This window comes from Gadus morhua, chromosome 8, assembly GCF_902167405.1.
Source record: "Gadus morhua chromosome 8, gadMor3.0, whole genome shotgun sequence".
Classification (NCBI taxonomy): domain Eukaryota; kingdom Metazoa; phylum Chordata; class Actinopteri; order Gadiformes; family Gadidae; genus Gadus; species Gadus morhua.
Genome location: NC_044055.1, coordinates 13,898,183 through 13,925,939, shown reverse-complemented (window position 1 = coordinate 13,925,939; position 27,757 = coordinate 13,898,183). Strand labels below are relative to the sequence as shown.

At 43.7% G+C, this 27,757-nt stretch overlaps 3 protein-coding genes across 10 annotated transcripts in view; 2 read left to right on the top strand and 1 right to left on the bottom strand.

Moving 5' to 3' along the window:
* The window catches only part of LOC115548530 (solute carrier family 22 member 13-like), a 43,285-nt gene extending 42,368 nt beyond the window's left edge, over positions 1–917 (top strand). For both annotated transcript variants that reach the window (XM_030363251.1, XM_030363250.1), the window contains one exon: positions 37–917. In XM_030363251.1, coding sequence (XP_030219111.1) covers positions 37–109 — 73 coding nt within the window. In that variant the 3' untranslated portion in view covers positions 110–917. The remainder of the gene's footprint in view (positions 1–36) is intronic.
* LOC115548531 (solute carrier family 22 member 13-like) lies at positions 333–6,225 on the top strand. Of its 2 annotated transcripts, XM_030363253.1 has the most exons (10): positions 333–466; positions 2,436–2,677; positions 2,781–2,884; positions 2,964–3,118; positions 3,247–3,415; positions 3,917–4,037; positions 4,151–4,242; positions 4,612–4,826; positions 4,925–5,033; positions 5,253–6,225. In XM_030363253.1, exons 2-10 carry the CDS (start codon positions 2,555–2,557, stop codon positions 5,512–5,514), a joined length of 1,350 nt encoding a protein of 449 aa, XP_030219113.1. In that variant the 5' UTR covers positions 333–466; positions 2,436–2,554; the 3' UTR covers positions 5,515–6,225. The 2 variants fall into 2 exon arrangements, with proteins under 2 accessions (XP_030219113.1, XP_030219112.1); XM_030363252.1 differs by lacking the exon at positions 333–466 and having other exon boundaries at positions 926–2,677.
* A 105-nt stretch (positions 6,226–6,330) lies between these two features.
* The window catches only part of xirp1 (xin actin binding repeat containing 1), a 27,169-nt gene continuing 5,742 nt past the window's right edge, over positions 6,331–27,757 (bottom strand). Inside the window, exons 2-11 of one of the 6 annotated variants that reach the window (XM_030363232.1) lie at positions 27,210–27,358; positions 26,419–26,575; positions 26,246–26,294; positions 25,302–25,559; positions 24,858–24,945; positions 19,382–19,557; positions 19,019–19,060; positions 10,504–10,634; positions 9,491–10,194; positions 6,331–9,457 (exon numbers count right to left, since the gene is read on the bottom strand). In XM_030363232.1, the coding sequence (XP_030219092.1) occupies positions 6,729–9,457; positions 9,491–10,194; positions 10,504–10,634; positions 19,019–19,060; positions 19,382–19,557; positions 24,858–24,945; positions 25,302–25,559; positions 26,246–26,294; positions 26,419–26,546 (4,305 nt within the window). In that variant the 5' untranslated portion in view covers positions 26,547–26,575; positions 27,210–27,358 and the 3' untranslated portion in view covers positions 6,331–6,728. Of the gene's footprint in view, positions 10,195–10,503; positions 10,635–11,129; positions 18,285–18,407; positions 18,496–19,018; positions 19,061–19,381; positions 19,558–23,032; positions 23,239–24,857; positions 24,946–25,301; positions 25,560–26,245; positions 26,295–26,418; positions 26,576–27,209; positions 27,359–27,757 lie in introns of those variants that run through there. The other 5 variants (XM_030363230.1, XM_030363229.1, XM_030363226.1 and 2 more) reach the window with 5 other exon arrangements.

Here is a 27,757-nt window from a genome sequence, read left to right as displayed (position 1 = left end):
AATTTATTACTGATCGTTTTGAGTTTTCAATTCTAGGTGCAGACAAACTGGATTTCCACCACCCCCCACCCCCCTAGGGAAATCTACCGTAAGCTGTATTGGCCTGTAAGGTGCCAGTGGGTACTTCCAAAAGGAAGTCATGGTCTTCAACAGCAGCGAGTTGCAAAGTGTGCATTGATCTAACAAGTTCCTTGATAGATACCTCAATTCCTAAATACTTCCTAATTGTAAGACGCTTTGAATAAAAGTGTCTGCTAAATGCCCAAAAGGTAACTGTAAAATACATGTAGTTATTCAGTCTTTAAAACTATGGGTAATAGTTATAATATGATAATCAATTAAAAACGTGTCCTCTCTAATGCTGTTTGTCCTTTCTGGGTTACAGTAGAAATAATGCAGTGAAAATTGGCGGGGGTCCATGAAAGAGGACCCGCTCCCTCGGTAGAAATAACGAGCTCATTCTAGGGTAATTAAAAGAACTATGATTCCTAAATTGAACGGATATAGACTAAATAAGACATACTTATGAATATCATATTCCATTTCTTCCCTGTCTGTTCCATGAGATGCCACTCAATTATACACACTGCACCTTCAATGTAAAGTTCTAAAACAAAAAGATAAAGTTGCTCTAACAAAGTTGACATTTCCATTGTTTCCTTGTCATGTCAAACAAGGTACAGAAAAACAAAAAACATTAAGATTTCAGGGTTTACAGAGTGACAGGCAATTGTTTATTGAGAACTTCCTCTTCTAGTTACCGTTGGCAGTAAGAGAGGATAGTGACTGAGAGTGCACTCACACTAGGCAAGTTTGCCTGTTCCGTGCTGCAGGAAGATTCAGCACGATTCCCCCCCTCCCCACTCCCCCCGCTGGCCCGTGGTCACACTGCTCCCAAAGGCCGTAGCCTGGGCACGATTGCTGCTTCATACATACGTCATCACATCGTAATACGATAAATACGTCATCAGCAAGCGTGGTGTCCAGCTGCGACTGAAGGCTGTCGTCGGCCCAAATTTCAAGTAAACACTCGACTTCACTATCGCACCAATGTAAACTCACTCGTGAACCGCCTGCCGCCATTGTTTAAAATTATTGTTGTGGGGAAGAAGGGCATGGACCTATAAAGAAAGAAGGGTCGCGCAAGGACTATGTCATCCAGCGCACGTTGCGTATCCGCCAGTGTGCGCGGGTACATCTCATTAGCATCTGTACTTTGGCCACAGCACATCTCTCCCAAGTGAGCACTGGTGCCGTGGCCAAGGGGCTGTTCCGTGCTGGAATACGGATGGCGTGGTCACACTAGCCAAAAGTTATAGACTTTAGTATGCAAATGAGCTCGGGCAAGGGGCCGCGGCCCTAGTGTGAGTGGCCCCTGAATATGCATCTCTGGAGATCAAGACCCCCCCAGACCACACAAACCCTAAAACCAAACCCTAACCCTAAAACCAAAACCACTAGTCAGACCATTTTAGACATTATTAAGACAATAATCTGTATCAATTTCTCGAAAGATATATGTGTGCGGTAATAGATCACAGTTTTGAACAGGGGTCCCTTTAGGGAATGCAAGTTGATGGTGGTTAAGACCCCCCCCCCCCAAATGATAAATAGGTTAACTGTATATGAACTATTGTACTTCATAAATGTGGTTAATCGCAATCTGTATGTTGATATGTATTTTGTAAAGTGTCTACATATTTTAACATTAAAAAAAAGGAAATTGAGTGAAAACATTTGTTTGGTCTTTTGTCAGAAATCCCCCGCTACCTCACATGTGCATGTCGGGGGACAACCCGAGGGGGTGGTGATCCTATGGGCCTAGCCAATGAGGCTGCCACCTTTGGGGAAAAAAAAAAGAAAAGAAAAAAAAAAGTATCCCTATTAGCTTTCAATAAAAAGATTAAGCATATTATGAGTAACATCTGCCTTTGAAGTCACACCACCAAGATGCTATGAGTAACTTGATATTGACTTGTGCTACACCTGTAGGGTAAGAGGAAACATCCTGCCTCGTCTCGGGTAAATAAAGACAGTGCCAAGATGCTCTGAAGTAAATGGCAAGAATAAAAGTATCTCCATGCCTCCAGTCAATATGTAAATGCACCTGCTAGGCACCTGCCTAGTCATACACACCGGCACACTTTATTGTAAACTTACAGATGAGGACAGGATCTACTTGCAATGAATACCATGACCAGCGTTAAGCACACCATGGATTACATGGTTTAGGAGCTAAGCATTGATAGTCATTGTTTTAAAAAGAGCCACATTCTTGGCGCAGTTGTTTCAGGGCCTGATCATGATTGACTTTGGAGAGATCCTCAGACATGTCGGAGAATTGGGATTATTTCAGAAGCTGCTTCTACTCGCCCTTTCGTTCCCGAATATGATCCTGTCTTTAAACTACGGGAGTTTGCTCTTTGTGGAATCAGACCCGGAGCGCCACTGTAACACAGACTGGATCCTGGGTGCCGGTCCCAACCTGACAGAAGAGGAGCAGCTACACCTTACCGTTCCCCGCGAGCCGGATGGCTCCTTCAGCCGCTGTCTGATGTACGCTCCGGTGGACTGGACACTGGACTCCATCCGCCGATACGGCCTCAACCACACCACTGCCTGCCGGGACGGATGGGTGTACGATCAGACCCTGTACCAGGCCACCATAGTCACTGATGTAAGTTGTGCTGTCAAGCCCAATGAAGGGATTAGGAATTGTAACTTTGGGAATGGTCCCTCACAAGATAGTGACACATCCTAATTCCTCTTTCTTTTAACAGTTTGATCTTGTTTGTGACCAAGCTAACCAGGAGAAGATCGCACAGACAGTATTAATGTCTGGATATCTTCTTGGCTCCCTCTTATTTGGATACTTTGCCGAGTCGTAAGTGTATTATTCAATGAATTATTAAGCAGTAACTTTTATACGAGAGAATGACTTATCGTGATGCACTTCTTTCTAGAATTGGCCGGAAGCGTGCAATACAAATACCAACAGTGCTTTTGATGATCTTCATTGTGGCAGCTGGATTCTGTCCAAACTACTACCTTTACATCGTCACCCAGTTCATGTCTGGGGTCGGGATGGGAGGCTACCGAGTCAACAGCATTGTGCTTGGTAATATATATGAAACTTATTTTTTTAATATAGTTCATTAATAAGTACCTTTGGATGCTGTTTGGTCATGTCGAGAGCAACTGCCTTTGCCTGAGAGTAGGCGCCCCTGTTCCTTTTCCTCCCCGCAGTGACCGAATGGATGGGCACTGCCAAGCGGTCTCTTGGCTTGTGTGTTTGTCAAATATTTAATTCTCTTGGAAGCATGTCCCTGGCGGGCATCATGTACCTGATCCGGGACTGGAGGCAGGCGCAGCTGGCCATCGCCACCCCCATGGCCCTGGCGGTCATCTACATATGGTGAGTAGATCCAATCTTTGTTCTGATTTGTCGTGATTGGACGGCGGAAACTCTTGCTCGTAGACCATTGGTTGCGGAGCATTCGGCATTACTCTTTCTAGCCCATGACCACTCTAATTCAGATGGTTTTTTTTTACCACTGTTTTGGGGTCTTCCTGAAGATATTCTCAGAAATGCGATACCAAAGGTGGATGAATCTGAAAAGGCTGATCTTTCTTGTGCCGCTGTGTGGATGGGCAAAATTAAGATTTCTGAAAAAGTTTACATAGAACTTTATTGGCCTAATATATAACCATGCAAGATGAGATCATTCATAGATTTGTCATTGTTTGAATGTAGGCGGCAAGTGTTTCAAAAATGTTGGTGAAAAGCATGAACAGGAAAATCTACAGCTGGGCTTAACTAACTAACAGTTCAAACCAGCCAATAGTGTTCAGGCAGAGTTCCGTAGCCCCATACTGACAATCATTTCCTGACCCTTGCATCGGTGTGGACCAACAGGTTTATTCCCGAATCAGCACAATGGTTGTTGAAGCAGGGGAAGACAGAGGAAGTGAAAAAGCTGATTCTTAAAGCGGCAGCCATCAACAAACAAACAGTTCCAGAATCTCTCCTGGATAAGGTAAAATAACTGCAGCTACAATTTGGATTGTTTTCCTTTCAAAATAACTTCCCTGATACCTTCATCACTTCATGGTTGCGGATGCTGATACACATTTCTATCTTGTTTCCCAGATTTCTGAGAAAACGATTGAGGAGAAAGGCGTGATGGACCTTTTAATCCAATCCTGTATACTAAAGTATTTCGTTATCATAACCTTTATATGGTATGTGACACTCATTCATTCATATTATACTATGCAATATTCCATTAATAATATAATATATAAATAATTGTCTTTGTTTATATATTGTAAATACCTGCAAAGTAAAAACATACATGTATATGATATATATCGTACATATAATGTATATACATATATATGTTTTAGTTTTTTATGCATTGATATATCAAGGTATAATCAAGTATATAACGTGTATAAGTAATATTCATTTATCAGTAATATTAATGAAAATATATATATTTCAGGAAATCCATGTAAAATGGAAATTACAATTTAATCTGAGAAATGCTCACTGTTCTTGTGTTGATCATTGATCCCCTTCTCTCCTCTTGCTCATGGTTCTTCCTCAAGGTTCTCCATTAACCTCGCCTACCTGTGTGTTGTCTTCAACATCTCCAACCTGGGACTGAACATCTTCCTCACCCAGTTCATGTTCGGCCTCAGCGAGATGCCGGCCCACATCCTTTGTATCTGGCTGCTGGAGATACGGGGCAGGAAGGTCTCCCTCATGGCCACGGCTCTCCTCGGGGGATTCTTCAGCTTCTTAGTCGTCATGGTTCCCAGAGGTGCAGTTTGGAGCCGGGGACGGTGCAGTTCAATCAAAGATAAACAGGCCTTATGATGTTTTGGATTGGTTATGGATTATTATGTTATGTCATTATAGACCAAGCCCTCCTTGTTGGCGTCTTGGTCATCACAGGGCAGTTTTTCTTGATCTGGGGGATGTCCATATGTCATATTTACATCCAGGAGCTGTTTCCCACATCCATAAGGTAGGCCTTGATAGATATATATATTTTTTTTTTTATTAATCATAATTATTCTAGTCGATGTTTCGATGTCTAGTCGAACATTGAACATTAAAACATTAAAAACATTGTGTGCACATGTACATACGTTGCGTTATTTTGGAGTAAAAAGAATGTCACTAAACCCATCCACAATAGAACTTTTCGAGCATGTGATTTATGGTGTTGTTCCGCCGGTTTCAGACACACGGCCACGGGACTCTCCACCTTGGTGGTGAGGCTGGCGGGGCTGCTGTCCCCGCTGCTCAACCTGCTTGCGGTGTACCACTGGACCATACCCATCATAGTGTTCAGCACCCTGGCCCTGGGGGGGGGGGCCCTCACCTTCATGCTCCCAGAGACCCGGGTCGTGGACCCTCCGGACCCCCTCGACCAGATGGAGGCCATGGACCAAGAGGGCAAGCAGAAGTCGGACGACGGCTCGGGTGAAAAGACCAAGACGTAGTAGAAATGTGTGTGTCAACGTTTGAATGTTTTACATTGTTAAAGGGCCCCTATTTGAGGCTGATGATTACGAAATGCCTCGTAATGACGAGGTTGGAAAAAGGGAACCTTTAACTTTGTTGTGTCATGAATGTTGAACTGATAAATGTGTACAGATTGTCCTGTTTTGAGATTATTAATTGAAAAGCGGACACTTATTGTGTGCAATAACCGTAACTTGAAGTAGAGATTATGAGACCTTTTGGAGACACAGTTTCCAAACCTACAACAGTAAGGGTATCCCTTCAGAATAAGGCCACATTATTTAACCATATTTAACAGTATTTATTGCAGTATAAAGCATTATTATATAGAAGTAGCATCAGGGTTAGGGTTAAAGCTACGGTTAGTGTTCGGATTAGGGTTAACTAATCATGTATCACTCCTCTTTACAGGTAATTCTAATAACCATTAATTACAGTCTGATCAAGCGGTTTTCTCGTTGGAATCTCCCTTGCCACCATAACCTTATTTCACTGTTGCACAATAAATGGAAACATACAGATACATGTACATAATACAAAGCAGCTGGCCTGCGGTAATGTGAAGATCTACACAAAGTAGAAAGCTATTGTGCAGTAAATGGTTTATGTGTTGCTTGGTAACAATCCAGTTGCAGATCCTTTTCTGTTGACGGAACCAAATAAATTAGTAAATAAACAAACAAATCATTGACTGTTGACGCTTATTACTCGGCCTGGGCATCGCACCTACGACCGAATCACAGCCGTGCTGATATTCAGTATTTTAGAGGAACAAAGAGATCAAACCATTGAAGGACAATGCGATTGTATTTATTTTATTTTATAGCAGTGTATATATATTATTATTTTAATGTTTTACAACAATCTAAACATTACATTTGTATGTTGGATCATTGTTTTCTTAAGCTTGCTATTTATTATTGTCATATTTATTAATAAATCATAAATGTAGAATATAAAATTTAGATTTCATTGTATATTCAAATAATACATTTTGTTATGAAATGCTGTTCTCATTTGGCACTATAAATCTTAGCAAAATGGTAAAATAAATAATTTAAAGTTTACAGTAAATTTACATTATGGTTAAAAGCAGTGGACACATGGTTAAAAGGTTAAAAGACAACATTCAATTGCCTGACACATTACCGATTAGATGGTTTATCTACCAAATAGCAATGCTTAACCAATTTTAGCCAAACAAGTCATCCATCCAGCTGTTGTTTGGAGCAGGATTTTCTGTTTTTTGTTCAGTGCTACTGCAAAGATCACCAAAAAAGTTGGTTTCTGTGTTTGTGCTACTTATTGCTTGGTTTCCTGCCTCTAGTGATACAATGTCACCCATTAAAGGGTTGCTCTCTACTGGATGGTCTGTGATGGATGAGGAGTCTAAGCCTAGAATGTTGCTCACTGTACCAGAGTTTGTCCCACTGGGCTGCTGGACTGTAAAAATATCTGCACCACTTGCGAAGGGGTCGCTGACACCAAAGATATCATCTGAAAGCTGGAAGCTGGCGGATGCTTCAGGAGAACTGAGATCGAAGACATCGCCTGCTGGTGGGGCCGAAAAAGCACAGTTTCCCGAACTGAAGATATCAAAGTCCGGCTGGACCTCTGGTTCTCCTGTCTGAGAGTTTGATCCAAAACTCCAAGGATCTATGCTGGATGGACTTTCACGCCACGCTACGGGTGTGGGATCGAGGCCTACGAAGGGTTGAACTGTGAGGCTCCCGATGCCCCCTGTGTTGTCAGCTGTGTTGTGTTGAATCATTTCAAACGGGTCAGTACATTCAGCAGGAGTCTCGTTGGTCAGAACACCATGGCCCAAAGAGAGGCCGAAGATGTCATCGGTTATGGTGCTGGTGGTGGAAGAGGAGGTAATAATCGGCTGAGCGTCTGAGGAAGTGAAAGGATCTTCAGTTTCCTGAGGAGTCACATGATCCACATTGGAAGATGATGCATTACAACTCGGTCCTGCCACAAACTCTTGTACATCAACCACTTGAATTGGCAGGATAGGGACAGATGTATTTGTATCACTTGCACTGATGAATGATTGTTCTGAACTAGATAAGTCCTCTTCAATGCTTTGAGGTTCCTCTTGAAAGGGGTCACCTGATATAGACTGGCAGATGGACCCATAAGGATCTTTGATCATCGCTTGCACAACAGTAGAGGTATTATAAGAGACTAACATGTCATGTTCAATGAGAGATGGATCCAATGTCTCACGGCCCACTGGGTTATCAAATAGGTTTGTTTTGTCAGTATTTTCTGCACTTAAAATATTTGGTTTTCCTCCACTATCATCTTCAGTTGAAAAAATATCAACAATAGCTCTACTTTGTGGATGGGCAAATAGGTTTGTGTTTTCTACACTGGCATCTTCAATAACAGAAAAGTCAATTGTCTCATGTGAGACCAACATGTTATGTTCAAGAGATTCTTCACTGCTCTGTGGATTGGTAAATAGGTTTGTGTTTTCTTCACTGTCATCTTCAAGAAGAGAAAGATCAATTGTCTCATGGCTCTGTGGATTTGATGGTGCAGTATCAAGTAGGTTTGCATTATCAGTATGTTCTGCACTGGAAATGTAAGGTATGGCATCTTTCTCTCCACTGGCATCTTCAGTAGCTGAAAGATCAATTGTCTCATGTGAGACCAACCTGTTATGTTCAGGAGAATCTGCAGCTGTCTTCCTGCTTTGCGGATTGGCAATTAAGTTGGTATTATCTGAATTTTCTACGCAACTCATGTGTGGTGGACCTTCTGTGTTTTCTCCACTGGTTTCTTTAATGGCAAAAAGTTCATCTGTTTCACTGGTTTCTGGATTTGCTTGTGGATTGACGGATGGATTTGTACTTTCAGCAGGTTCTAGGCTGGCACTATGGGCTGGTGATGTAATGTCTGATTGATGATCAGCAGTGAGGTCACTTCTTGGTGGTTTGAGTGGTGGGGTTACCTCTGTGATGTCAAATGAATTCATAGCAGTAGCATGTGTATCTTCCTTCACATCATTCCCTGATTCCTGTTCAGAGAATGTCTCTAGTAATTTGACCTCATCCTTTGCCATTTCTTCGTCATTCTTTGTCATTCCGCGGTCCCTGCCTGTGGATTTTTCTTCTGCTTGAACGGCTTCTTTTCCTTCTTCTACTTTCTGTGATTTTGTCTGTTTGATCCCCTTCCCTGTAGATGACTTGAAGAATTTTCCTAGGATTCCACCAGTTTTGCTCCCACTTTCACTTCCACCAGATGTGAAAGGTTGAGACCGAGGGCTTTTTTCCTTGGACCAAGAACCCTTTTTTATGATCTTCTTGTCATTCGGTTTTGCAGGAGAACCCTTCAGAGAATTAGATTTCTGAATAACCGTCTTCACACCTGTCACCGTTTTCAGCGGCGGAGCTCCTTGTTCGGTCCTAGTTGTGCTCCCTTCAGGAGACCTTTCTTCGCTTTCCAAATGTCCTTGTTGTTGTTCCATTTTGGTTTGTGTAGCTGATTCACTGTGAGCCACAGATTTATCTTCTGTGTCATCTAATATCTTGGCCATCTCTTGGGCAGATGCTTGCTTCTCATCATTGGTTGAATGGACATTCACATCATCTGTCTGTGATTCACCCTTCTCTTGCAGTCGGTTCAAACTGTCTTCCTCGCTATTTGGGATCTCTTGACGAGTTTCTACATTGACAAGCTCTTGATCTGAAGGGTTGTTTGACTTTTGATTGTGTCTGTATTCATAAGGGTTATGGGTTATCACATTGTCTAACTTGCCTTGGCTGGATTCAGATTCTGAAATTCCTTCCTCTTCTGAACACAGATCAGAGGGTGACTGGCTACTCTCAACAACATTAGGGGCAAACCTCACAGTTTTCTTAGTTTTACTCTGGATACATATCTGATCTTCAGCCATAGAATGATCAATGTCTATGGTGGTGGGTTTCATAATTAAGTCCTTTGTATTATGTTCGGTGATAGCAGTGCCCTTTCCTAGGCAAGGTGAAGAAGAATCCACCACGGTTTTATCAATGTATTCTAGTTTAAGTTTATTTGAAAATGTAGAGGAATTGGTTTCCTTCCACTGTAGATTATCAGGTGCCTTAATATGCTGTGCATCTATTGGTTCATTGACACCTGAAATTGAGGACCTTGAAGTCCTTGCACTTCTTTCGCCCTCTGTGTCCTTAAGTTGTCCCTTAGCCATCTTCGATTCTTTCTTGTCAGCGTCATTATATTTTAAAGTCATAGTATTATTTGAAAAAGCAGGGGGTTTCCCATTATCTGGCATTTTATTTCTACCAGTGGTTATAGATGACTGCTGTGCAACACTACAAATTGTTTGTTTCTTGTGCGGAGGCCAAATTATCTTCTTCCCGTCCCTAATATCAATGGGTTGCTCTACACCCAATGGATTTTTGGAGCCTGATTTGGTGGATAAAACATTACTGTTGGACTCTAAGCCCTCAGCCACATTTGACCGCAACTGTGATAGATTAGGGACTTTCTTGACATCGTGTTCATCTGTTTTGGTATTTTTCTGAAGCCAACGGTCTTTGTGTTGCATGTGTCCGAACCCCTCATCATAGTTTCCCTTCCTTTTGAATAGTTGTTGGTAGTGGAAGATGCAGAAGAAATCTCCGTAAAGGGACGAGTAGTTGTGCAAGCTGTAATTAAATAAATAATTGTTTTGTTAAGAATGTATGAATTTAAAACCTAAGGGATAGGGTAGGATTTGAATGAATGATTTGATTTACCGATTCACAAAAGACACTTTACTTGAATGTGTTCACATGGTAATCAAACCATAACATTTACACAAACTAAAGATTTTGATTTAATATCGATGTGTAGAATAATCGTAAACAGTAGTCCAGAGAAAATATTATCTTTCAAATTGATTTATAGTATAATTATTTGCAGTTGATTTACGGTAGATTAAGACTTGAAGTGAATAATATCTCTAGAAGTCTCACCTCAGTGTCTTTTGACAGTGTTTACAGCAGAAACACTTTTTGTGCAGGATAAGTTTATTGGCCACCATTTTCTCCATTGGGTAGACTGGTGTCAAACAGGCTGAACACATTTCCTTGGCGGGAAGCTGAAACTATAGGATGACAACCACTGTTTAGCTACTTCTCGAAAAAGTTTAAGTCATTCAGAAGGTCCTTTCATATGAAGATAACTTTAATTTACACATATAGTTCATCTGATACTATTGGTGAGGCCCTTTGTTTTATTGAATTGTCTGCATTCTAAACGTTCTTACTATGATGAGTGTTGGCTTGAGTTCGTTCTCCAAATATTTACTAGCTACCTATTATATGGGTGTGTTTGGTATTTGTTCCAAGTGACACGGTTTCCACACACTTTCATTAATGGTTAGAGGTAATTAGTGCTAATCCTCTGACAAATTGTAGACATCCTTTTATTTCCTATTTTTACTGACAGTAAAGGTTGTCTGTGTTCTATAATATGATTAATAATATTTCTTGATAACTATAGAATTGTATATTGTCTTCTAGTACTTTGGTAGTTATCCAATACAATGATATACTGGTGTTCTTAAAATGATCTAAAACAATAAACAGAAACAAGCAGATTCCTCTTAGTCACTTGACACATTTATTTGACTTATAAACAATAGGACATATCCGCTGTTTTAAAATGATTTATAAAAAAAAACCGTAACATTTACTATATAATCATGGTATAAAATAATTCATGGACATAAGTTAACATTTTAATGCTTTCATTCGAAAAGGAATAAATCATATGACATTTATGTTAAAGATTGCATAACATATATTATTAAAAGGGAAAGCGGTGCTTTTTAGTGCTTTGCAGTTGGTTGGCTGAATGTTACAAAGACCGTGCCTTCCTCTTTTGTATTGTTCAGCCCACTTTCCGAAAATGTCCTTCTTTGCATTATCGGGGGGGTCATGACTTCATATCTTGAAGGGCTGCCCACAACATCGAACAGCGCAGACGCCTTGCTGTTTGACTGTTTGGTGACAACTGTGGAGGTTTTTGAGGAAACAAATGAATTGCCAAAGCCATCAGTTTCTTCATACGTTTCGCTGACAGTTTTGGTGCCGATTATTCCAACAGCAGGTTCTGGCACAGTCTTCACTTCCAGGACACTGACCTTGCGTCTTGGTGTAGCGGGGCTTTGGAAGTGGATTGACGTCTGGCTGAGATCGCCGTTTGAGTTTCCCTCTGTTTTAGGCTTGAATGTTGACATTGGTGACTTTGGTTGCTCTGCGTTCTTTCTGGCAGCAGAATGAATGGAGATGAAGGAAGGGCAGGATGGTGCACTGCTCTGTCTTATAAGGGGTTTACGGCGTGCTTGGTTAGAGGTGCCATCGGTTTGTTTTGAAGGGCTTGCATCTTTATTTTTCTCAGACACTTCACCCGTCTCTTTATTGAGCTGGGGTTTAGCCTTGCTGGACACAATGCTAATTTTCCTGATGTTGTTGGAAGGCTGGAAACTTTGTTCAGACTTCAAAGATTCATCAAACAGACCTGATAGCCCTGCGATGTCAGCTTCAGATTTTAAACTGGAGACGGAGTACAAGGCCTTTTTAATGGCTTCTTCGATGTCAAGGAGCTTTGCCAATGTTTGTTCTTTCAGGTCCATTATGTCCTTGCTGGCTTTTTCCAGATCTTCGAATGCGGTTTCCACTGAGGAGGTGCTCTCCAGGTCATCATCAAACACATCCATTTCCACCTTCTTTTCCTCCTTCCTATTCTTTTTCCTGGCGGTTCTGCTTGGTGTGGCGATCCAAGCAGGGACATCCTCAAACAACATCTTCATAGATCCAACGTCTACATCGCTGGTATCGCCCTCCATCTCTTGCACTTGAGAAAGGATTATCTTGAGTTCCTCTCGTTTTCTTAAATTCTCAAATATCCCCATCGCTGCCTTCACGTTTCCTGTCATTATCTCGTCTTTGTGGACAGAGAGTCTCTGTCGTCGCTGATCCTCAGTCTCTTTTGCTTTCTTTTTCCTGAAAACAACTCTCTCCTCGGGCCGTTTTTGTTCTTCACCATTCAGGGCATTAGGCTGGACTGCATATGTATCAGTTGGAAAGTTGACAGCTTCCTCCTGCAATTGATTGTTGCACTGGTCAGATGAAACGTTAACAATGGATTTCTTTTTGGCTGCGGTACTTTGCTTGGCCTGCCTTTCTTGCACAACTATATCGTTAACTACTTTAACGTTCTTAGATAAAATGGAAGCAGACACATCATTTTGCTTCTCTCTTCTCCCAAAGTTCTGGAGAGCTGTTTGAAAGCCCATACTAATTTCATCCCTATCTCCTTCTGAATAACTCTTAATGCTTTTCTGAATCTCCTCTGCTGCATTTATTTTCCGTACAACATTTTTGTCGATTTTAGTTTCCGCCATTCCAGAACTTAATGATTCTGTGTCAGTTTGACTCAGAGTGCCCTTTGTGGGTTCTGTTACATTAGCTTGAGTTTCAACAAAGCTCTCCGTTGTGTCATCAAAAGATTTCGGAATAAATGTGTCCTGTGCGACCTCCCTGTTAGGGAATATTATGCCATGTCTTCTGGTTCTTTGTGGGTTGTTTGGCGATACAGTTGGTGTCTGAACGCTGTGCTTGGTATTCAGTGGTATAACAGGGCTTTGTTCCCCACTCAGATAGGATGCTTCAAGCCGAGGTTGTGGCTGCTTACTCTGTGCTGATTTTGTCCATTCTGGCTTTGGTGCGAGAGTTGGCTTCTGGCCATGGGGTTTCTCATGTGCCTTTTGAGGGAGTTGGGGTGTCGTTTTGTCTTCGCAGTGATAAGATGAGGGGTTTCCATTTTGAATTGTTACAGGTTTTGGGATTGTTGTATTCTGTCTTGAAACAGATGGCTGCTCCTCGAAAGTTACTGAAATCGAAGGAGACAGGAGTTCAGTGTCAGAGGGAGGCATGGACACAACAACACCCTGCTTCTTAACAATCGGGCCATTTCCTGAACATCCTCTGCTTGAATTCCTGTATATCATTGCTGTTTTATAGTCTCCCTTTGATACATTAACCCTAGACCTCTCAAGAGACTGGAGGGCAAACTGCATGTTACCTCTTACAATATCTTCCTTCTCTGGGAGCTTATGCTCCATCGCTGCGCTCTGCAGCGACCTAATCGTTGCCTTCACATCTCCTTTAAAAACCTCAGCCTCTTCTTCTGAAGTCTGAACCTCACACTGTTCTACAGGAAGTGACAGGGAATCTTTGGCACAACAATTCGCCCTAACAGCACTTTTTGACACTTCATCTTTTTCACTAGATGGAAATGCATCATGGCTTTTCTGGCTTTTCATGGCTTCACTGACCTTTTGGAAAGTTGTTCTGATCTGTTGGCCACTGGAGGAAGAATGCGTCTCTGTTACTGTTGAGGAGCTCTGCTCTTGTGCCGAGACTTTGACGTTGTATATCTTTCCAGGGACGACCGTTTCACGCTCCATGTGCATACTTTGGCTCTTGGCCATTTCAAGGGATCTTTTGGCTGCTCTCACATCCCCAGAAACAATTTCTTCTTTCTGAGTTTGGCCTTCTTCCATGTCAGGCCCTTGTGTGGACAGGTCCATGTCATAGATGGTTCCTGGTTTGATCGCCTCACGTTCCACGTGCATGCTCTGTTGCTTTGCACGTTCCAAAGACTGCATTGTTGCCTTGATATCCCCAGCCACAACCTCCTCTTTTTCCATCATCATGCTTTGCTTCGCTGACAGTTGTTGCTTAGCTGTCGCTATATCGCCAGGGATAATCTCCTCTTTCGGGATGTCAACATCGTAGGCACAATCTGATGTGAACACCTTTTTGACATTCTTCACGTCCCCTGGCAGCACATCACAGATGGTGCGCTCCACCAGGTCTTTCTGCTGATAGAGACTTCTCTGAGCTTCCTTGATATCTCCCCTCAGTATTTCAATGCGTTCTCTGGATGAAGGGCTTTGACACTGGTCTTCTTCCAGAAGCTCAGTTTGAAGACTCTTAAGGTACTGCAAGTCACCTCTCTCAATGCAACTTTTGTATAAGTTCACATTACCCTTTTCATTCTCATCTATTCTACAGGACGTTGCAGTCCTTTGACTACTGGAAGTTGCCATCAGATCTCCGATGGTGGACTTGATGCCTCTCCATTCTATATCTTCACTTTCGGTTTTGGTTTGACAGTGGTGAACTAACGAGTAAACAGTCATCTCTGCATGTCCCCCGGCGCACTCTTGCATTATGATCCCCTTTTTTAAAGATTTGGTGTGAATAAGTAAGCTTTCAATCATCTGGGCAATAACTACTCTTTGATCTTCCTCTGGATTGGTGGCTGCGGCTGTCGTCTGGTTGACAGGAAGTTCTACCACTGTGGTGTTCAAATCCCCTTTCTCCATCTCTCTGATGATCGTGATCTGAGGCTTAAGTGTTGGTTTGCATAATAACTGCAGCATGATGTTCCTGATGTTTCCCTCAATAACCTCCTCGTTCTGTATTTGTACGCCCTCTTCAAGCTGATACTTTGCCATTGTAACATTTTTGACCTCACTTGCTTCTATTATAATACCACTAGAGTGAAGGTAGGTCAGCTCATGTAGACGGGTGAGGGTTTCAGCAACACTGTTGGTTGTGATTTTGTCTAGCGGGGTGGTTTCAAAAAGCCAAGTGGTGCTCTTCACATCAGCCTTTGGTCTGTCTTGCTCAATGCTGGGCACTAAGGTATCGTTAGCCTCCTTGATCTTGTCCAGGGGCTGTGATTCAAAGAGAAATGTGCTACGTTTCACATCTCCTTTCCCCTTGTCTTCTCTTTGGACAGTGTTTACTGTGCCTTGCTCCTCGGAGTCACCTTTGAGACTGTCAATCTTGTGGTTCTCAAAGAGCCAGGTGGAGGTTCGGACATCACCTTGCTGGACATCTGTGACACTAACCATTCTAACAAAATTCTTGTGGGCCGCCTGGTCTGATTCGAAGATTTGCTTGTTAAGCTGCACATTTTTTCTTACAATGTCCTCTACGTCTAAGACAGCAGGTGTATCTGGGCTGGTGAAGGAATCCAATGGCTGGGTCTCAAACTTCCATCTGGCCGATTTCACATCGCCTTTCTTGACATCTTCTTGGGTGACAGCTCGAATCACGTAAATCTCATTATCTGCCTTGATTGCGTCAAGGGGCTTTGTTTCGAACATCCATCTTGCTCCCCTTACATCACTGCTCACAATCTCCTCCTTTTTCACAGTGGTCACCTCATGAAACTGTCCCTCCTTGTCTCTGATGGCGTAGAGGGGCTGAGACTCGAATATCATGGTGCTGGACTTGACATCAACGTTGCTCTCAGGCTTTTCAAAACAGGCAGACTTCTCCTCGAAGGGCTGATCGTGGATCTTGTCCAAAGAGAAGGTTTCAAATACAAACTTCTTATTAGTTACATCCCCACCCTCTACTTCACTGATCTTCTGCGTATTTGCTAGAGCCTTGTCTTTCTCATTTATCATGTTGATGGGACGGTTCTCAAACATCCATGTGAACTTGTGCACAGATCCCTCCGGAATGTGCTCAGCCAGATCCTGTGTGTCGGATGTCGTCACCATCTCTGAACCTATTTCATCAAGGGAGCGGGATTCAAAAAGTTCCTTCACTCGGGACACATCTCCAGACTGGACATCCACCTGGCTAACGTACCGGGCATCCCCTTCTACATTGGTGTCCTTCCGGATTCTATCTAAAGTCTCTGTTTCAAAGAGTCTCTTCACAGTTTCGACACCGACCTCTGCTTTCACAGAGTCTTGTGCCATTACGCACTTTAAACGTTGCTCCTCACTGTCCTTGACGCTGGCCAGAGGTTGTGATTCGAAAAGCCAAGTGAAGGATTTGACATTAGTGTTCTCTAGGGCATCTTTGTCTTTCACGGTTTCTGATTTGTCATACAGAATGTCCATTGGCTGTGTCTCAAATAACCATCTGCAGGTCTTAACGTCACCTTTCTGAAGCTGCTCTTCTTTGGTAGAAGACTTGGCTTCTGTTTGATTGAATTTGGAATGGATTCCATCTATAGTTTGGGTCTCAAATAGCCATTTGGCCATGTTGACATCTGCTGTATCGACTTCTCGAGTAATACCTTTAATGACCTCAACATTTTCTTTTCCCTCTGTAAATTGGTCAAGGGGTTTTGTATTGAACAACCACTTGTAGTTTTGGACATTGCCTTTGATTAGCTCTTCTCGGCTAACTGTTGTGACTTCGTGGAGATTGCCTGAGGAGTCCTTTATAGTGTATAAGGGAGTGGTCTCAAACAATGCTTTGTTGCCCTTAACATTTCCTGCTGTGATATTAATTTCCCTTGAGTCACTTTTCACATCGCTACGAGTTATGTTGCTTATGGGAATTGTCTCGAAAAGGTTTTTGAATGATTTTACATCACCCTTTTCAATCTTTTGTTCCTTGACTAAGGTGCTGGTTGCTGTGCTGTAGTTTTCAAACATCTGCTTGGTGCCTTTGACTGCTCCTTGTTCATCTGCAGAGAGGGTTATTTTTTGCAAACGTCCGACCTCTAAGCTCTCACTGAGGCTGTCCATGGGTTGGGTTTCAAACAGCCAAAGAGAAGTCTTGACATCTCCTCCAAGTACCTGCTCCTTGGCCAAATTCCCCTCAGCTGAGTCTCCTTTTAGCATCGCCTCTCCTCTGTTTTCAACAGCTCCTTCAAATGCTCCCATCTTTTCCTTCCCTTCTTGTATCATGCCCAGCGGCTGTGTTTCAAACATCCATCTCTTGCTGTCCACGCCGCCCCTCTGGCCTTCTTCCAGTGATATACCCCGGATCATCTTAACTCCATCCGTCCCCTTGTTGATGGTGCCCAGTGGCTGGGTTTCAAACAGCCAGCGTGCAGTGCTGGTGCTGCCCGTTTTTATCTCCTCTCTGCAGATGGACCTGACCTCATGCATGTTGCCACTGTTGTCCTTGATGGCACAGCATGGATCCGCTTCGAACAGCTTCACAGTCTTCTGGATGCCGCCCTTTTGTTCCTGGAGCTCAGACTTCAGTTTCAGGAAGCTGTAGTCCTCGATGGAGCTGCAGCGGCCCAGGTCAGTCAGCGTCTGGGACTCAAACAGCAGCCGGGCCCCTCTCACATCGCCTCTCTCGACAGGTTCTTTTAAGACGGTCTCGACCAGTTCGCCCTCCTCTGTTTTGAGTTTGTTCAGCGCATCCATCGGCTGAGTTTCAAACAGCCACGTCGAGGTTCTAACATCCCCTCGTACAGAGGTCTGCCTTCTGGCAAAGGCGCCTCGTTGGGTGCCGTCCACTTGCTGGAACACAGAAGAGGTGCCTCTGACGTCTCCACCCCTGAGTTCTTCTTCGTCTAGCAGCTTCCTGGTCGTGTGGGGATCACCGATGTTGTCCAGAGTCCAGTTCTCGAAGATCCACCTCATGGACTGCACCTCGGCCTGGTAGCCGGCGTCCGCAGCCTCCGCGGCATCAGAGTGGAGGGCCTCCACCAGCTCGTCGTCAACCATGTCGTTCAGGTTGTCTCGTAGCTCGGGGTGGATGTGCTTGAAGAGCCTCTTGATCTCGTTCTTCTGCTGCTGCTGGTAGAAGGTAGAGAAGGTTTCCTTGGGTGGGGGCACAGGGAGGCTGGCAAGAGGTGGAGAGCCTTCATAGTCCAGGGGTCGGGGAGGGACGGGCGGAGGTGGAGGAGGAGGCAGGTCGTCGTCACTGTGTGACGTCTCTGAAACGATGACTTTTTTGGTTGCGTCGGCCATCTTGAAGTCGATAAAGAAAGAGGATGCAATGTTAGTTCCAATGTTTGTTTGGCCACGTTGTATGGTTGAATATATGTCAAGCGTTACACTAGCATGCATGAAGCCAATTAAGCTATACTTTACCTTGTTCTTTGCTTGCTTGCTTTCATGTTTTGCACACCACACAGCATCCTCTATTTTGCCAAGGTTAGCAACACTTCATAGCCGTTAGTAGATGTTGGACAAATACGCACATTGAAGTCTCTCTTGAAGGTGTGGACACATTTGGGTTAGTGTGTAATTAGTCTCTATGATTATTATCTTCATTCAGAGATTTAACATTTTGTTTGGTTTCGTTGACTATTTTTCGTAGATTATTTGTGTTGAATTGCCTTTATTTGATATAACTTTATTATTTAGTTGTTCTCGAGATGAATCCATTCCATTTTATATCATTGGATATATATAAAATATATCTAACAGTTAGATAATGGAGAAAAATCATGCAACTAAATTAAAAACGATGTATCATGTGCTGTAAATCTGACTGAATGAAGGCTGTTATGCTTACATCTTGCATTGCAATGCTTTAAAGAATATGTCCTATTGGATGATAACATGCTTTAAAGCCTAGGAGTGACAGCATAGAAGAAAGAGTGGAAACATTCTACTTTATGTGGAGTGAACTACACAGAACAAACACAGCACAACCAATCACACGTTTGTTAGTATAAATCATGAGTATTACACAATACCTTGCTGGCTTTACGTCTCGGTTCTGAAGTGCCAAGGAATTCCTGAGAACAAAACGGAGGATGATTCAATAATTAGACTTTATTCATTATTGACTTTTATGCCCAAACAACAAGTACTTAGTATTACAACTACATAAACCGAGGTAAAAAGTAACAAACTAAATAACTAAACTAAAACCTCTGCGGAATAAAGGGCCAACAATTCAGCTCACCGCAGATTAGAAGTACAATAGATTGGACTAACGGCCATTGTAACCAAGAATAGCATGCCTCCCCCACACGCTCCCCCTCCTCCCCCTTCAGTGGGCCACGGCCCCCCGTTTTGGGGAGGCTGTAGGCATGCCAGCTATGCGAGGAACTCACGGGCGGAGCTGGGCTTCCTGCGTGTTCTGTGGCTGCCACTCGGGACAGGTAGAGGGCCGATCTGTCCCTGACGGAGGTGCTGCCGGTGGGGCTGTGCTGGTCCGGTCTCGACGGGGACCGGGAGTCTCTCTGGGTCCGGAAGTCTCTCTGGGTCAGAGGCTGAGTCTTCTGGCCTTCTGCGAGACAGGGACACAAACACGTTTCATATTTATCACAGTTGATTTAAGAATGAGTGGATGTACTGTGTAGCTTGACTGGCAGGTCTGGGATTCAGATCCAACTGGGGCCTGTGAAAACTGTGGTGCAGTGTGACGTGATCGTTAAAGCAAGGCATCAACACTGCTAGGGTTTGGGGTTTGATTCCCAAATGTATTCATTGTAGGTTCATATTATTATTTTATATAGATATATAATTTTTTTCAGCTGATGTGATATGAACGGAGCGGGGCTGTCCTGTCCATTTCCTGCGTCCTGTCATCATCAATAGTTTACATGTCGCATTAAGTTGATAAAAGGTATTATTAAAACATGCATCGGGCCTATAGGGCGTGAATTGACAGCGAGGAGTATTTTTAGTTACGCCGGAATGTCTGTTATCTTCTCTGTGTCTGCGATGGACATGGCGGAGCCTTAAACAGAAGTACTCTCCACCCAAGTGGGTTAAACAATGTCCCCAAATAGAAGCGGACCCACTGGAGTGGACGGAGATAGAGGTGGTTGTCGTCACACGCTCCAGCGAACCGCCACTTTGTCAACTGTTTTAACGTTGTCAACTGTTGTAACCCTAACTAGGTACCTTTTTAACTCATCTGCGACTTAACCTGCCACACTTATTTTATTCAAAACAAATGTCTAAAGCAGAAGTCATCGACTAGCTCAATTAATTAATTATTTTCTTCCTCTCAAAGTCCATGTAGTCGGTGGAGAGAAAAGTTGGGAAATCTTTTTTAAAGTAATGTAATGACAAGCAGCTTTCACAGCATTTTTTTAAAACATTAAACAACAATATAACCAAGACTATAGGTAAAAGAGCCGACACAGGGCGGCAGTTGGTGGGAATTCTTGGCCGCCGCCGCCGCGCCAGCCCGGGGCCGGAGCGTGAAACCCTAGAGGAGGACGCGCCGGAAAAAACACAACAGCAACTGCTGGCTCAGCTGGAGCGGGCGTGATTGTTTCGCCGCGCATCGCTTACTGTGAGCTCCCCGCCGGACCGGACTGTCAACACCTCACCGGAGGAATGTCCGACCGGCGGGCTGACACTGTGGAAAACAAACTTGAGCCGCGGAAGTGATGTCCTGCGATAGAGCTCAAACCAACCGAAACGAACACGCCCTATCGTTCTTGGGAGAAGTACTAATCACGGCGAGCTGAAATAATGCTGTGTTTCAACGTGAAAGGAAAACATTTTAACTGGTTAATCGTTTCACGAGAGAAAAAGCTGTTGACATGGGTTTGTATCTCATGATGAACGAGTATCACATGACACCAGACAAAAGGAAAATATTCAACACTTAGGAGGTTTAAAAGCAGCCCCGAACTTTGGCCTGGGGAGGTCAGTGACCCTGGCCTGTCTGTGTGTGTGTGTGTGTGTGTGTGTGTGTGTGTGTGTGTGTGTGTGTGTGTGTGTGTGTGTGTGTGTGTGTGTGTGTGTGTGTCTGTGTGTGTGTGTGTGTGTGTGTGTGTGTGTGTGTGTGTGTGTGTGTGTGTGTGTGCCTGTGTATGTGTGTGTGTGTGGCAGAGTGTCTGTGTATGTCAGAGCATGTGTGTGTGTGTGCCTGTGTATGTGTGTGTGATTGACAGAGTGTATGTGACAGTGTGTGTGTGTGTGTGTGTGTGTGTGTGTGTGTGTGTGTGTGTGTGTGTGTGTGTGTGTGTGTGTGTGTGTGTGTGTGTGTGTGTGTGGGTGTGTGTGTGTGTGAGTAATGGTCCACATTTTAGCTAGCCTCTCATTTTCTACGCAGTAAGCTATATGAGGACAAAGGGCCCAGCAGCTACGGCCGGCGCCTCTCACGAGCCGGGACTTAAAGCATTTTCATAGCTGGGTGAGCAGGCAGAATGAGCTGCATGTGGGCCCGTGTGGATGTCATAAACCCCTGTAAGACCCAGGGTTCAATCATTTGTTATCATCGGTTAGCGCCAAAGTAAAGTGCTGCCGCTGATGATAATTAATAAACATTGACTCACTTACGTTCAGTTATAGTTTATCCTGTTTATAAAGCGCTTTTAATTTTAGCAATCTAACAGTGCTGTCCAGGGCAAAAGCAAATGGGCACTTCCTGCAAAATGGACCAAATAAACCATCAGGGGGTAATGATCCTTGTCTAAATTCCGGAGATTAAGGGGAAATGCTCTTTGGTTCTTCTCTGTTCAGAGGACTGATTTGAGGATGAGTTTCCATCACTAGGCTGCATGTTAAGATATTCCCCATTTAGCCTTGTACTCCCCAGAGGCTTTTTAAAAGAGAAACACTCAGGTCAACTGTCATGTACTAGCCCCAGCGCTGCGTTCCCCAGCAGGGGCCTCTGCCTCTTGTCTCTCCCTCAGTAACGTGAGGCACAGTAATGCGACGGGCCCTTGGGGGCCACCGACAGCTGTCCAAATGACAGGGAAATCCAGTTGGTATTTATCTGGGCCACCACCTTTACCACCATCAGCTGCTCCTGGCTGAATGCACATTCACAGACTGCAATGAAAAGCCACCACCATGTCGAGGGCCCCTCCCACTGGAGGCCAGACCTCCCAAAAAGCAGATCAAAGATCTTCAGTTCACGCCAGTGACCTGAATGCTCAGATCTGATCTGGTGGAGCCGAGTGGTTCACACTGCGAGCACAGGGCCAGCGAGATCGGATGGGGATCGGGTCTGGGGCCCCGTATAAAAGTGTCCCCTAAATCTGATGAGAAGAAAATCTGATTCCATGTGATGTGTGCAAAGTCTGGCTTCAATTCGATCACGCTCAATATTGTAATAAATTATAATAATCATCACTAACCATTATTTTGAAAGAAAAAAGTAAAGCAATGCAACATCGTGTCACATTGCGCCACTGTTCGTATACATCATGCAAGTAGTGTTACTCTGTGTCTTCACGACAACCCTATGGAGGCCAGTTATTGGCTGATCTCTGAGATTGACCCACCATTCCAGGCTATAGATGGATTACAGGCTGGGAAATGATGTCTTCTCATGTCTGTTATGAGTAACACGCCGGAGAGCCAATGACCTTGGTCATACAAACTCCTACTATTATACATTATCGACCAAATTACCTAAATATATTGACCATTGAGCCTACCCTGATTACTCATTAAAACACAACTAAAGCCCCTAGTACTCTACTCTTGTAGAACACCCTGGGGCATGGAGAAATTAACCTGTAGAGCCCACAATATTACCCTCAATATTCTGGCCCAATATTAAATAACTCTTTCGTGACACAAAACAAATAGGAATATTAAATGCATGCAAACCATTTATACAAATTAATTTATAATAATATTATTTTTTCCCCTCAAATGAATTGTATATAAATCCTATTGACTCAACTCTTGTGAAATAATCTATAAATTGAAACTTTATCCGTGACAAAAAGGTATACTACGAAAAGCATTTCCAAATGTTTCCCTCCACAACGCTGGGCCTTAATACTCACATAGGTGCTCCCCAGCGCGGCGCTGAAGCTAACGTCGGCGTGTCGATAAAGCTCCCTGATAGATCCTGTAGCCTGGTGGCGTCGGCCTCGGTGCGGCTCCAGCTGCTCCACTCGGTGTGTGTGTGTCTCTGGGGGAGTGTACCTCTCTCTCTGTGTCTCTCTGCGTGTCTCTGAGGGTCAGCTCTCTCTCTGGTCTACTGGTCCCAGTGACAGCTGATTTTTATCAGAGCTGCTGCTCAGGTCAGGGAGGGGCAGGGGTTAGTGGGGAGGGGGGGGGGGGGGGGGCTATTTTGGTAGGGTGGGACGGCGACGGTATACTCAGCTGAGTCCATCACCTCCTTTAGGCCCCGGCGTGGGGGGTGAGGAGGGGGAGATGGGTGGGGGACTCCCCTCCCATTCCCACGGCAACCCTGTCAGATATCTATTATGGGCCAATGGTGCGTCTTGGACGTGATGTCACCGGGCAAGAGAAGCCAATATTAATCCAACCTTCTGACGTGGTGTCACTCCTACTTTGGTAAGAAGTTCTATTGACAAGATGGATTAACTATGGATAACATGCCCTAATGGGAGGGCCTTCTGTCCTGGTTCTTCACATCAATATGGAATTGGAGAACTGGGCCTTCTTTTTGTTTGGTAGCTTACAGTTTAAGACTTTTATAAAAATGCACTTTGTTTATTGCTAAATTGGAAATTATTTTAAATTGGGTAATAATAAGTAGTATTATTATTATTATCATTAGTAGTACTAGCAGTATAGTAGTAGTAATAGTAGTAGTAGTAGTAGTAGTAGTAGAAGTAGTAGTAGTTGTATATTAGTAGTAATATTAGTAGTTTTAGTAGTAGTAGTTTTAGCAGTAGTAGTAGTAGTAGTTTTAGTAGTAGTAGTAGTAGTAGTATCAGCATCTTGTCTTATCACTAGCCTATTATCACTATTATAAAGGAAATTAACAAGAAAGACCTTGATCCTGGACTGTGGCCTCGATCAAGCCCTCACCCGTGTCGTTTGTTGTGAGGTTGTAACCGTGTCTCAAGCAGCCGGAGCTGTGTCACGCCTCAGATACGAAGGCATGCGAGGCCGCCGAGGTGTACGTCACGCTCACAACAGTCATCACGGTCATTACCGCCACCGACACCTACGCGTCTATCTTGAGCATGTTGCTCCATACGCATTGCTATGCTTGTACACACTCGTCTCTGTATTTATCTATCTGGGATGACCAACAGAGGATGAGACTCTAACATCTTAAAGAACTTGAATTACCGTTAAGCTAGCACTCTAGCTTGCGGGGTGCACACCGTGGCCTTGACATTGTGGCTTGCCGGTAATTTGAGAGCGGGTGACTTCACTCTACTCTTCTGTTTCAGACGCTTTCATGTCCTGTTCCTCAAGGCTTTCACCTCACATGGGAGATTGACGGGTAGGCCTTACAGCATATGTGGTCAGGTTCAGACAAAGCAGCAGAAAGTGGGCCACTAGTAGCCGCCTTTAAAAACACACTGCCTACAAGTTTCCACAGTTTGACAACTTTGACAAAAGAAAGTAAAGAAGGAAGGATAGAAGAAAGGAATGAGAGAAAGAAAGAACATAACTTCAAAGCGGTTGATAATGACTTCAAATAGGACAGCAATTGTTAAGACAATGTGGATAAATAAGTGGGAAGAAGCAGAAAAACAACTGATTTTGAATGGCGCCTGTTGTGTTCTTTGAGGAAAACCGTTTGGATGACTAAACAACCATTTTGACCTTTATACACGTACGACAGTCCTGGAAACCCTTCAGCGGTCTCGCCGGCCTGGTCAGATTTCACGGAGCATTACTCACCATGGGGGTACTTGGGCGATCTAAAAGAAGCCTCCGGAAGAACATCGTTTGTTGTGTCTCTGTGGCTATTTTCATCCTTGACTTCTTTCTGTGAAAGTACAACGAGCAAAGCATAATTCATATAGGGCTACTATTATTATGAGGCTGAATAGTTATAATTCATAATTATTAACTAATAATTTGGTTAATACTTAACCAAAACATTTAGAAACTCAAAACAGGATAAATGTCAACACACAAGCATCAATACAATATTTAATGATTAACATGCTGGTATTCGAATGTGAAAGCACACACACATACACACACACAAACTCCCTCTCTCTCTCTCTCTCTGACGCACACACACACACACACACACACACACACACACACACACACACACACACACACACACACACACACACACACACACACAGACACACACACACACACACACACTACCTGAGGGCCTGTGTTCCTTTCCGAGGCGCTCTGTCCCATCCCTGCCACTAGGGGGTGTCCTCCAATGACCGGCGCGGTGTGAAGCCTCGGGCTGCTGCCGTAGTCCCGCCGAAGCGAGGACTTGGACTCAAACAGGTCTCTCAGAGCGCTGGTACCGCTGACCACAGGCTCTCTGCAGGCCAGGTGCTCCACAGAGCGGCTCCTGCAGAGCGGGAAGCTCCCTTCCTGCGGGCTCCCCCCGCCCTCCAAGGGGTCCGCCTAGAGGGAAGGCATCGCACATCACATCACACCTCCCGCTCTACGTTGTATGGAGTGTGTCGTGTCTTGTGAGAATAACAGTGTAGTGCAGTGGTTCTGTGCTCGTTTTATATGCCACGGCACCCCTGTGGTCAATGAAATATGTCAGCCAAAAGGTACTGGGTTTGATCCCTGTGATGCCTAACCGCTGTACCTGACTATACCTACGCCTAACCAATACCTATCCTTAACCTATACCTAACCTACACCTATCCTTAACCTATAGCTAAACTATACATATCCTTAACCTTACCTATAGCTATCCTTAACCTATAGATAAACTAAACATATCCCCAACCTATACCTAACATATAGCTATCCTTAACCTATAGCTAAACTAAACATATCCTTAACCTATACCTAACATATAGCTATCCTCAACCTATAGCTAAACTATACATATCCTTGACCTATACCAAAATATACCTATCCCCAACCTACACATAACCAGTACCGCTCCTTAACCTATACCTAAACTATACCTATCCTTAACCTATCCTATTCCTAGACATATATCTATATCTATACCTAATCTAGGTACCTCACCTTTACCTAACTTATACCTGTCTTTAGGACATATATCTCCAGTCACTGTAGGAACGTTTGTGAGAAAGCCGTCTGCTGATGACCAAATAGTAAATAGTTACCTCAAGCTCAGCTTTTTCACAATTCCTCAGGTCTCCAATGCTCTGGTACCTGTAAGGTGGCCATGTTTGGTGACTTGGTACTATGACATCTTCGTTCATGACCACATGCACAATATGCATGTTTTAATGTGCATGGTATGCTATAGATGTATGTAGAGTTGTGCAGTACTCACTGTTGCACCAGCTGCAACACAGACTTCCTGTTTAGGGAGAGATGGTTGGATGTCTTGACCCATGACGCTTCTGGATTCCCTGACAGGTTCTTCAGGGATTGGCTCTTCCGTATGTTGTGCATTGCCATGGCAACTTCCTCAACCAGCTGTCAAAACCCTTTTGAAAAACATTAAAAAGAACAATAATCATAATAAATATTTGTGATTTCCAATTTTGAAACTTTCTCGAAAATCGATTTGATTCAGAAATTGTTTTATTGTAGAATTGTTAATTTCAAAGATAGTTAAAAAATGTAGGTGCAAAATATATGCTTACATCTGAATTGAGGTATAAAACTATTAAACAAATCGATACATCCACCCCAGATCCCCTCTTTCATAGCGAGATTCTCGTGATTCATTGGTGCAGACAGGCGCTCTGTCATATGATTCTGTTAATGTGTAGGCCTCCCGGGACAGGTCGTAAACCTCACACCACCAAACTCTCAAGTGTCGAACTACATACCCGCATGAAAGCTATACGTTTAAAACGGAAACAGACTCCATAACATGCACCAATCATCGCCATCCCCATGTGCTTCAGCAGATGTCATTGGTTAATCCATCGTGCCCATGAGACCGTTTATGATAGCCTCTGAGTTAATCAAATTGAAATCATAGCAATTTAAGGCGTACAATGGTAGGAGTGGTGCAAATTGCATCGCAACACAGAGTCGCAGACGATCAATGAGAATAATAACCAAAGTTACACCCCTCTGTGCCGGGGCAGAGAGAATACATTGTATATTTACCTCCTGAGAAGGGCAGAGAAGGAGAGAGAGCCAGCGTGCATCTCCCTGTCTTGGCTTCCCCTGGTTGTGCGGCTTGTTGGGGCGAAGCTGTCTGCCCCTCTCACGAGACTCAGTAATGCTCAGGGGTTAAAGTCCCCCCGTTTACCGCCCTGTGATTCAGTAAAATCATTAATTTTTATTGTGCCATGCAGCGTATGCGGTTGTAACGTTCTAGATGGCCTTACCACCATGGACACGCCCGATCTCGTCTGATCTCGGAAGCTAAGCATGGTCGGGCCTGGTTAGTGTCTAGAAAAGCGCTATATAAATTCAATCCATTATTATTATTATTATTAACTTCTCATCTCACAGAGGAATACTCCAGGACAGAACCTTTAAACTCTGTGCTATGAGTGAGATAATGCTATAATTGTAATGGTAAACAATAGTCCATGAACACTCAATAATGTTATAACATGTTAAATGCTGGTAAGAGATTACACGTGTGTGTGTTTGAGGGAGAGAGAGAGAGAGAGAAAGAGAGAGAGAGAGAGAGAGAGAGAGAGAGA

Coding starts and splice junctions, on each gene's coding strand:
- LOC115548531 (XM_030363252.1), top strand. CDS start 2,303: ATGATTGACTTTGGAGAGATCCTCAGACATGTCGGAGAATTGGGATTA. Junction 4,243..4,611: donor GTTATCATAACCTTTATATG/GTATGTGACACT, acceptor TTCTTCCTCAAG/GTTCTCCATTAACCTCGCCT. Junction 4,827..4,924: donor AGTCGTCATGGTTCCCAGAG/GTGCAGTTTGGA, acceptor ATGTCATTATAG/ACCAAGCCCTCCTTGTTGGC.